Source organism: Mesocricetus auratus, unplaced genomic scaffold, assembly GCF_017639785.1.
Source record: "Mesocricetus auratus isolate SY011 unplaced genomic scaffold, BCM_Maur_2.0 Super-Scaffold_100007, whole genome shotgun sequence".
Taxonomy (NCBI): domain Eukaryota; kingdom Metazoa; phylum Chordata; class Mammalia; order Rodentia; family Cricetidae; genus Mesocricetus; species Mesocricetus auratus.
Genome location: NW_024429191.1, coordinates 64,770,982 through 64,781,731, shown reverse-complemented (window position 1 = coordinate 64,781,731; position 10,750 = coordinate 64,770,982). Strand labels below are relative to the sequence as shown.

The following is a 10,750-nucleotide window of genomic DNA, read 5'->3' as shown; positions in this document are numbered from 1 at the left end:
TACGCATGCTCCGGGGCTGAACTTGAGCAGCCAGTCTGGGGCCTAGGCGCAGACGCATTGAGCTTAAGCAGCCGGTGATGGCGGCAGCAGCAGTGGAGTCTGCCGCGGGTCCGGGCCCATGAGGCGACGACGGAGGCGGGACGGCTTTTACCCAGCGCCTGACTTCCGAGACAGGGAAGCTGAGGACATGGCAGGAGTGTTTGACATAGACCTGGACCAGCCAGAGGACGCAGGCTCTGAGGATGAGCTGGAGGAGGGGGTGAGGCCCGGGGTCCCGGGGGATGGGGGTGGGGGGGAGAGGTGACAGGGCCGGGGTGGCGGCGTGGGCTGAGGAAGCCTGGTGTGTCCGAGGGCGCGGAGACCCGGGGTGGGGGACGCAGGCGGTCTCCGGGAGGAGCTGAGGCGCGGCGCGGCCGAGCGGGGGAGCGGGCGGGGCGGACCTGGCCCTAGGTGTGAGGCCTCTGCGGGGCGCGCAGGTGCAGGTCTCGCCTCATCCCTAGAGCAGCGCAGCCCCGAGCGGCGTGTTTGTGGAACGCCGAGGAGCAAAGGCGCGCGTTCGGCTTCTGGAGCTGTGGGTCTTGAATGTGGCCCGGGTGGCGCGAGCGTGTGCTGGGGGGGTGGCGTGGGGGCTGGGGCGCTGATCTCGCTGGGTGTCCCCTAAGTGCAGGTGTGAGGCGCGGCGCGGAAGGGCTTCCCTTTGGAGTGTAAGATTGCAAGTCTTTAATCTTCAGACTCCCCACAACCACCTCTCTTCTCGGCCTGTCGCTTCTCTCCTAGGAAGCGCTCAGCTGTTAGAAGTGACAGCTGAAAACTTCTGTCGGGAGTAGCACTGCCGCTGCTGTTACAGCCACCAGGAGTTTTATTTCGGGAGCAAGGGGGCTCTGCTGCATCTTCCAGGGTTTGTTTGTTTGCCTTTTATTTTTAACCCCCCTTCCGTGTGACATTTTAAAGGAAAAAAAATACCATTCATAATGACACACGGCATTTGTAAGTTAATTTCCCTCAAGTTGAAGATGTCTATATATTTTTTTCTGGAATAATTTATGTAATTGTAGGGTGGGGAAAAAAAACATCGTTGACAGCTGTGATTTGTCTCGCCAAAAATAAATTGCTTTAACAGAGACGTGTGAATAGTGGTGTGAGGGCTTTCCTTGCTGAAGTTTAAATTTAGCATAGCTTTTCCTACTGCATATCTTGGTTTTACCTTTGCTGTCCTAGTAGTTTGTTATTTATGAAATATCACCTTTTCTAAAGTAATATTTATTGAAACATACATATTACACTGAAGGTCAAAAAAAGAAAATGAGACGTCAAGCTTAAGGACCAATTCAGGACGGATATCCTCAGTAATAACCTCCTGGTGATTTAATGCCATCATCTGTATGAGAATATGGATTTAGGACTGATGTTAGATAGTTACTGTATTTGCATAGAGGCTCTTTCCCTTCTCATCCCCAGTTTTTCTTCTTTAGTAAAGAAACTGTGCCCTTCTGGCAAAAAACTGAAAGACTTTGAATAAAGGACTTTATGAAATTAAGTGGGCCAATAAAGTATTACTCTTTTCATAATCAAATGACTTTAAGAATTACATGGTTCCAAATGTGAGTTTTGAGACATACACTTTTTAAATGTGGAATTCCACTTAGCCTTTTAATCAAAAGTGGTGAGTACTAAGTTTGAAACAAATACAGGGTTACTTTGACTATAAATATGACACACTTTCAGTTGCATTGGTTCCATATGGCAGTGGTGCCAGAGAATAAACTGCAAAGGAGGGGTCTATGTGAACACTGTCATCATTTACTGGTGGGGTTTTCAGTCTGGGTTTACTGTCTTTCGAGGATACAGAATTGTGATTCTTGAGGTGGACGGGGCCTTGCTTGTTTTCTTTTCACTTTCTGAGTGTGCTTCAGGAGCAGTTAGGTGTTCCAGGTTTGGCCTACTGTTGGGGCAGAAAAAGTGTGTAAGAGAATGAAACATGACCATTCATTAGGAGGAAGAGTAGAAGTGATTGAGGGGGATTTTGAAGAGGAGTGCTTTTAGAGTTGAAATGTTTCTCTTTAGTGCATTCTTTAAAAACAAAACCAAAAATACAATGTGTCACTGTGTAGCCAAGTGGCTTCAAACTCAAAATTCTCCTGCATCAGCCTCCCGAGTGCCAAGAATACAGGTGGTGTGTACCAGCAGGCCTAGAGTGAGTGTGCTAGTGTGTTAAGAGATGTCTCAAGTCTCAAGGTAGGTAAAGGGGAAGTGTTGGGGTGGTGTTGGGTCAGCTACCTAAAGAGAGCCAGTCCAGAATACTCTGGAAAAAAAAGTTTAGATCCTTAGAAAATCTTATGCTTCCTATGGTGAATGTACAACTTTAGTTTGTTGTGTAAACCTTTCTTTCTACATTGGTGGTATGCCAGAGCAGTCCCCACTTCTTACTGTTATAATAAGGAAACTGCGGCATAGGCCAGAAAAGTCATTTCCCACAAACTCAATTCAGCAGATTATACTGATAGATTTATAAATCTTGGAAGCAGGCAGATGGCCCACCTGGGTAAAAGGCACTTGCTTTCAGAAGTTTCAAGCCTGAAGACTTGAGTTTGATAAATTTGATTGACATGGGCCTATTATGTAGCTGTACTGGCCTTCAACTTGTGGTTCTCCTTGAACCTCCTGCCCCTCCTGTGTGCTGGGGTTGTAGGTTTCCACCCCCAAATCCAGCTTGCACACCGACTCTCTCTTTCACATTTAATATCTGTTTGTTTCCGTTTTTCCAGACAGGGTTTCTCTATGTAGCCCTTGCTGTCCTGGAACTCACTCTGTAGACCTGGCTGGCCTTGAACTCACTGAGATCCGCCTGCCTCTGCCTCCTCAGTGCTGGGATTAAAAGTGTATGCCAGCACCACCCGGCCACATTTATTTATTTTGATGAGGAATGTATGCAATAGTACATGTGTGGAGGGGTTAGAGAACAACTTGGGAGAGTCAGTTCTCTCTTTCCATCATGTGGGGAATCTGAGGATCAAATTCGGGTCCTCCTGACTTGGCAGCAAGGGCCTTTAACAGCTGAGCCATTTCATTGGCTCCTGCATAGATGCTTTTTCAAATTATTACTACATTTATGTATGTGTGCATGTCCCTCCCTCACATTATGCCATAGTGCACATGGTGGATAAGTGACAAATTGTGGGAGTTGGTTCTCTCTTTCCATCGTATGTGAGTTCAGGGGAGTGAACTCAGGTTATCAGGCTTGATGGCCAGCTCCTTTACCCACAGAACCATCTCAGCCCTGCAGATTCTTTTCTTTTTTCTTTTTTTTTTTTTTGGTTTTTCGAGACAGGGTTTCTCTGTGGCTTTGGAGGCTGTCCTGGAACTCGCTCTGTAGACCAGGCTGGCCTCAAACTCACAGAGATCCGCCTGCCTCTGCCTCCCAAGTGCTGGGATTAAAGGCGTGCGCCACCAACGCCCGGCAGCCCTGCAGATTCTTGATTGCATTTATTAGCCTAATTCACAGTGTGCCTATTTGTCAAGTTGAGTTCAGTAAAAAAAAAAAAAAAAAAAAATAGAATACAGATTTCTTGGCCATACTCATGAACTATGGGATCAAGAGTAAACTGGTATTTTTTTCTTCTTTGTAAAGTGAGGGTTAAATGAAATAAAATAAAATGAAATAAACTATTCTCAGGATACCATGACTTATTGGGCAGTTTGTTGTTTCATGAACTGTAGCTTGTCAGCAGCCTTCATTGCTGAGTTCTGAGTGGTTCATAGCCACTCAATAACAAATGCAAGAACCCCAGAGCTGGCATGGTTTTAGAACTATAGGTTTTGTTTGTTTGTTTTTAATTGTGTATAGTGTTCTGTCTGCATGTTTACCTGTAGGCCAGAAGAGGGCGCCAGATCTTGTTACCGATGGTTGTGAGCAACCATGTGGTTGCTGAGAATTGAACTCAGGACCTCTGAAAGAACATCCACTGCTCTTAACCTAACCACCGAACATCTCTCCAGCCCTGAACTATAGTATTTTTTTTTTAAATAATTGATCACACAGATAACAACTTTGTAGGTTTTTTTATTGGGTGAATCTATATTAGTAAGTGTAGGAATTTATGTAGCTAATTCTTCAGACAGTAAATGATGAAACTAATAATTTATAGATAAAGCTGAGTGGCCACTATGTAATTTAAAAAAAATAGTATAAAAGCCTTAAAGGTGTAAAGTAATGGATAATCACACTAATAAGCAAGAGGATTTTGATGATGAGATGGTTTTTTCTTCCTATTGTTTGTCTTTATTTCTGTGGTAATAAGTTGAAACTAAGACAAAGTTTTAATGTTGAATGCTTCTTTGCTTTTTCTGCCATTTAAAATTTTAAAGCAATTGCTGGGCGGTGTTATCGCACACCTTTAATCCCAGCACTGGGGAGGCAGAGGCAGCAGGATCTCTGTGAGTTAGAGACCAGCCTGGTCTACAAGAGCTAGTTCCAGGACAGCTTCCAAAGCCACAGATAAATCCTGTCTTGAAAAAAACAAACAAAAAATTTTAAAACAATTGCTGAGATGTTATACAAGTTTTAGAATGAGATAGCAGATTTTTGTTTGACAAAAAGTTTTTTACTGCCAGATGGTGGCCCATACATTTAATCCTAATAGTTGGTAGATCTCCAAATTTAAGGCCAGCCTGTCTGTATAGGCAATTATAGCCAGGGGTACATAAAATGACTCAGTCTCAAGAAAATTTTTGTTTTGTTTTTCAAGACAGGGTTTCTCTGTGTAGCCCTGACTATGCTGGAAGTCGCTCTGTAGACTGGGCTGGCCTTGAACTCACAAAGATACACCTGTCTTCGATTCCCGAGTGCTGGGATTAAAGGCTTATGCCACATCGCCTGACTCAAAAGAAAAAAATTTTAAGTTTTTTAAAAAATTATTATTATTAGGGCCTAGTTGGACAGCTCAGTAGGTAAAGGAGCTTGCTGCCACACTGACAACTTAAGTTTGGAACCCACATGATGGGAAGAGAGAACTGACTTCCACATGTGTACCATGGCATGAGATTGAGCACTTGTTCTGAAGTACACACTCTCGAACAAGTATGTGTCTGCAAACACACACAGACACATTCATTATTCCATTCTTTAAAAAAAAATACGGTCTATGGGGATGGTGGTGGTACATACCTTTAATCACAGCACTGGAGAGGCAGAGGCAGGTGGATCTCTGAGTTTGAGGCCAGCCTGTTACACAGAGAAACTCTGTCTTGAAAAACCAAAAAAAAAAAAAAAGGTTGTGTCTTACTGTGTAACCCTGGCTGGAACTGACAAAGTCTGTTTCTGTCTCGAAAGGTGTGAGCCACCACACTTAGCCTATTTATTATTTTTGAGATAGGGTAGCATGTAACCTGGACTGCCCCTCCCTTCGCCTCCCAAGAGCCAGGAATGCAGGTATGCCCTACCGTGCCCATACTCTGCCCCCCACTTTGTGTTTTGAAACAAGGTCTCACTGTGTAGTCCAGCTTGGACCCAAACTCTGAACCTATTGCCCTAGCATCCCAAAAAGTTCAATTGTGGCTTGGAGGTTTGTTTTAGTTCATATATGGATTGATGATCATTTTTCCCATTGGGGAGCAGTTCATTTAAATTTTTATGACATGTTCACTTTCACTGATACTTCTTGCTCATTAGAGATTAGAGTTTAGATAGATTTAGATCCCATAGGACTGCAGTTACATATGGTGGTGGGAATTGAACCCAGACCTCTGGAAGAGCAACCAGTGCTCTTAACCACTGAGCCATCTCTCCAGCCTCCACACGTATGAATCTTACACCAAGAGAAAAATTTTGAGTGAAGAACTTCCTTTGAAAGAATGCTATCAGTGTGTATTCCAGTGTTTAACTACATACCTTGGTGAGAGATTTTTGTAAAGATATGGTGAGTGGCAGAAAAGAATTGTGCCTCTGGGTTGGAGAGATGGCTCAGAGGTTAAGAGCACCAACTGCTCTTCCAGAGGTCCTGAGTTCAATTCCCAGCAACCACGTGGTGGCTCACAACCATCTGTAATGAGATCTGGTGCCTTCTTCTGGCATGCAGGCATACATGGAGGCAGGGTGTTGCATTCATAATGAATAAAAAAATCTTAAAAAAAAAAGAATTGTGCCTCTGATGTCTGTGTTCTAGAAAGTAACTGTAGGAAGTTAGTGCAGGAGCAGGTGCAGGTGGTGGAGCAGGCTGGGAAACCAGCTACAGCCTGGGGGCATGTCTGCTGAGGTGGCTTCAAAGGAGGCTCCCTGTTAACTGTCCTGTGGTCTTTAATTTAGAATTAAGTAGCGCCAACATTAAAGAGAAAGACAATTATGTAACACTAGTTTTATCACATCTGAGAGAAGTTAGTCATTGTCTTTACAGTGCAGTTGTGATTGTATGGAGGACAGAAATTAAACACCTGGTTTATTGGTGGGTTTTTTGTTTTTGTGTAGAAGGTCTCATGTAGTTTTGCCTAGCCTGGCTTGGAACTCTATATAGAATAGGCTAGCCTGGAACTCACAGAGATCTGTCCGCTTCTGCCTTCCAAGTGTTGGGATTAAATGTGTTCTCTATGTTCCACTTTTTTATATTTATTTTTATGCATATGGGTGTTTGCCTGCACACTACATGTGTGTAGCGCCCTTGGAGGCCAGAAGAAGGCATTGTATCCCCTGGGACTGGAATTATTGATGCTTAGTAACCTGCTATGTGGGTACTGGGAATTGAGTCCTGGTCCTCTGGAAGAGCATCCATGCTCACTCTGACCAGCTGTGTTTAACGTATTTGTTTGTTTAAGATAGGGTCTCCCTTTGTTTAAGATAAGGTCTCCCCATGGAGCACAGCTGTCTTGATACTCCCTATGTAGACCAGGCTGGCCTTGAATTCACAGATATCCTCCTGCCTGTTTCTAGAGTGCTGGGATAAAAGGTATGTGCCACCAACGCCTGGCTTCTGTTTAACTTAAAAAAGTTTTATGTCTAGGTGTGCTTTGTCTGCATGTGTGTCTCTGTGCCACTTGCATGTGTGTTGGCCTCGGAGACCAGAAGATGTCAGATCCCCTGAACTAGAGTTACAGGCATTTGTGAGCCACTATGTGGATGCTAGAAATTTAACCTAGATTCTCTTGAAGATCAGTGCAGTGCTGAGCCGTCTGTCCAATCAGACTTTTGAACTTTTTTTTTTTTTTTTTTTTTTTGGTTTTTCGAGACAGGGTTTCTCTGTATTGTTTTGGAGCCTGTCCTGGAACTTGCTCGGTAAACCAGGCTTGGTCTCAAACTCACAGAGATCCATCTGCCTCTGCCTCCCGAGTGCTGGGATTAAAGACATGCGCCACCACTGCCCAGCTGTGTTGAACTTCTTAAGAGATAGCCAAACTATTTTCTGAAGTACTAATACCATTTTATATTCATATTAGCAGTGTATGATGGATTCTTCCCTCTCCCTTTCCTCCCTTGTCTGCAGTCCTAGTGAATGGAAAGATGTATCTTATGTTTCTATGCATCTTTCTTCTAGTACTAATGTTGAATATCTTTCTATGTGGTTATTGTTCATTTTATGTCTTCTTTGGAAAACAACTCTTGAGCCTAACTTGTTTTTCAAAATTACTTTTTATTATTTTTCTGTGGGTTTTCTTACCACTTTTTAAAAAGATTTATTTATTACATATACAGTGTTCTGTCTACATGCCAGAAGAGGGCACCAGATTGAATTGTAGATGGTTGTGAGCCACCATGTAGTTGCTGGGAATTGAACTCAGGACCTCTGGAAGAACAGTCGGTGCTCTTAACCTGTGAGCCATCTCTCCAGCCCCTCTTACCACTTTTTCTTATAGGGGGTGGAGGGGCTACACATGCTAGGAATCAAACCTAAGACTTTGCACATTCCAGTCCAGTGCTCTAACTCTGAGATATATTCCAGACTTTTTGTTTTTGATATGAGGTCTTACCAAGTTGTTCAGGATGACTGTGAACATACTCTATGGCAGGTCTGGAAATTATGATCTCAGTCTCTTAATCAAGCAGTTAGAATTGATTACAGGTCTGTTATACCAGGCTTGGCTTTTTCTCCCTACCCCTTCCTTCCTTCCTTCCTTCCTTCCTTCCTTCCTTCCTTCCTTCCTTCCTTCCTCCCTCCCTCCCTCCCTCCCTCCCTCCCTCCCTCCCTACCCCCCTCCCTCCCTTCCTTCCTTCCTTCCATTCATATATGTAGATCTTGCTGCTTCACCCTGGTTGACCTGGAACTCACTGTTTGAGCATTTCTCCTTCCTGCATCTCTCAAATGCTGTGATTATAGGCATGTAGTACCATGCCCGATATCTAAGATATACTTAAAAATATATAAAGAGATACTTATTTTATTTTAAATTTGTGTGTGTGTATTGGCAGTGATGGTGCCACATACCTTTAATTCCAGCACTCAGGAGGCAGAGACAGGTAGATTTCTGTGAGTTCAAGACCATCCTGATCTACAGAGCGAGTTCCAGGATAGGCCCCAAAGCTATAGAGAAACTCTATTTCAAAAAGCCAAAAAATAAAAAGTGTATGTGTGTATGTCTGTGTACACGACTGGAGGTGCCTGAGGAATACAGAAAGGGTTTCAAATTCTCCCCCAACCTTGCCCATGCTGCATTACAAACTGTTGTGAGCTGCTTATCGTGGGTTTTGGGAATTGACATTGGGTTCTCTGTAAGAACAGCACATTCATACATTCATCCTCTTAACTCTTGAGGCATCTCTTCAACCTCACATCTAAGTTGTTGGGTTTTTTGTTTTGTTTTGTTTATTGCCATTGTTTGTTGTATGAGACAGGGTCTCATGTGTTGATCAGGCTGGTTTTGAATTCATAGAGAAATATCTACCCTGGTATCCCAAGTGTTAGTATCAAAGGCATCTGCCACCATACCCAGCCATCTAAGCTATTTTTCTGATTCTTTTGGGAGTAACATTTTCTCAATTTAATTTTGGGGTTGTTCAGTGCCAGTATGCAATAGGTTAATTACAATTTTTTTTTTTTCGAGACAGGGTTTCTCTGTGGCTTTGGAGGCTGTCCTGGAACTCGCTTGGTAGTCCAGGCTGGTCTCGAACTCACAGAGATCTTCCTGCCTCTGCCTCCCGCGTGCTGGGATTAAAGGCATGCGCCACCAATGCCCAGCTTAATTACAATTTTCACTTATGCTATGGCTATAATAAATGTTAGGCTAGTGTGATGCTTAATCATTAGATTGGCTGGTAAATTATTTTGCTTTGATTAGCCACATTGCACATTATATATCTTGGACTAGTTGGGTTGCCTTAGGCCGAATTCATGACATGTTGGTCTACCCAACAGAATATAATCTGATTTAGTATCTTAGAATGTAATGACTTTAGCTTCAGAACAAAAATCACATTTTTAATAGATGGTAAATGTAATTGCTAAGGGAAGACTCATTTGTTTTTGTTTTAGGTTCTGAATGAATAGCTGCTGTCTGTAGTTAGTAGTATAAAATGAAAACATTTAGCTGGGTTGTGGTTGTGCACGCCTTTAGTCCCAGCATTCCGAGGGCAGAAGCAGAAGGATCTCTGTGAATTTAAGGCCAGCCTTGTCTATAGATCTGAGTTCTAGGACAGCCAAGGCTATATAGAGAAACCCTATATCAAACAAAACAAAAAAGAAAACACTTGAAAGTGCAGTCTCCATAGTATTGTGTACTTTATTTTGTTCACTACTATGTTTGTTTGGTAATGAAGTAGAAATTTTAAGTTCGTTTATTTCATTCATGGGATAAAGCATTGAATATCTTAGATTTTGAATTTCTGGTGTTATTTATTTCTAAAACTTAAAATATTTTTCAGGGTCAGTTAAATGAAAGCATGGACCATGGGGGAGTTGGACCATATGAACTGTAAGTGTATATGAAGACTTCCATTGTGCTTTCAAGTAGGTTGTATCTGTTTATAGCCTCAAAGGATGTAGCTAGTAATCTGCTTTTAAACATGGCTCATATTTACAAAGTTGTTTGTTGAGTTGCTGTATATAACAGGAAAATTCTAATATTCTGTGTATAGAAAAAGATAAAAATTCAGAGTACATTAAATATAAGTTCAAATTGGTTAGGAATTTTTATTCTTTTTCTTTTTTTTACGTCAAGACAGGGTTTCTCTGTGTAGCCCTGGCTGTCCTGAAACTCACTTTGTAGACCAGGCTGGTCTGGAACTCAGAGTATTCATGTGCATCTGCCTCCCAAGTGCTGGAATTAAAAGTACATGCCACCGCCACCTGGTGAATTTTTACTCATTTAATACAGAAAACTATTTATAACTTTTTCTTACTGAAAAATATAGACCAACTCCGAAATACTGAAAACATCATTGAGATAGAGAGATTAATGCAATTTTAAGTCATATTGAACATATTATGTTAGGTGAGTATGTGATTAATGTGCTCCTTACCCTACCCTATGGCAAAGAGCATGACAAGAGGTAGAGAAGACAGACTGCTCACATGAGAAGCATGTATGTGGCCTACACAGTTGCTACTCCTTTTTTGGAGACTTTAAGCTAGTAATCTGGAAAAGCCAGACATGGAAAGAAATGCAGATATATTTTATTATCAAGAATTTTTAAACAAAACAGACCTTAGTGTGGTAGTGCCTATAATCCTTGCACTTAGGAGGCTGAGGCAGGAGAGTGACTTTGAGGCCAGCCTAGGTTGCCTAATTTGTTTGAGATAAGCCTGAGCTGTATAACAACTAACTGAATCAT

The 10,750-nt window shown here is 42.5% G+C and overlaps 1 protein-coding gene across 6 annotated transcripts in view; it reads left to right on the top strand.

Annotated features, from left to right (window-relative positions):
• The first annotated feature begins 3 nt into the window (after positions 1–3).
• The window catches only part of Rps6kb1 (ribosomal protein S6 kinase B1), a 43,337-nt gene continuing 32,590 nt past the window's right edge, over positions 4–10,750 (top strand). The window contains exons 1-2 of one of the 6 annotated variants that reach the window (XR_005878370.1): positions 4–259; positions 9,842–9,891. Coding sequence is in view for 4 of the 6 variants with exons in the window: in XM_040749411.1 (XP_040605345.1) it covers positions 119–259; positions 9,842–9,891 (191 nt within the window). In the remaining 2 variants the exon portion in view is untranslated. Of the gene's footprint in view, positions 260–777; positions 899–9,841; positions 9,892–10,750 lie in introns of those variants that run through there. The other 5 variants (XM_040749411.1, XR_005878371.1, XM_040749410.1 and 2 more) reach the window with 5 other exon arrangements.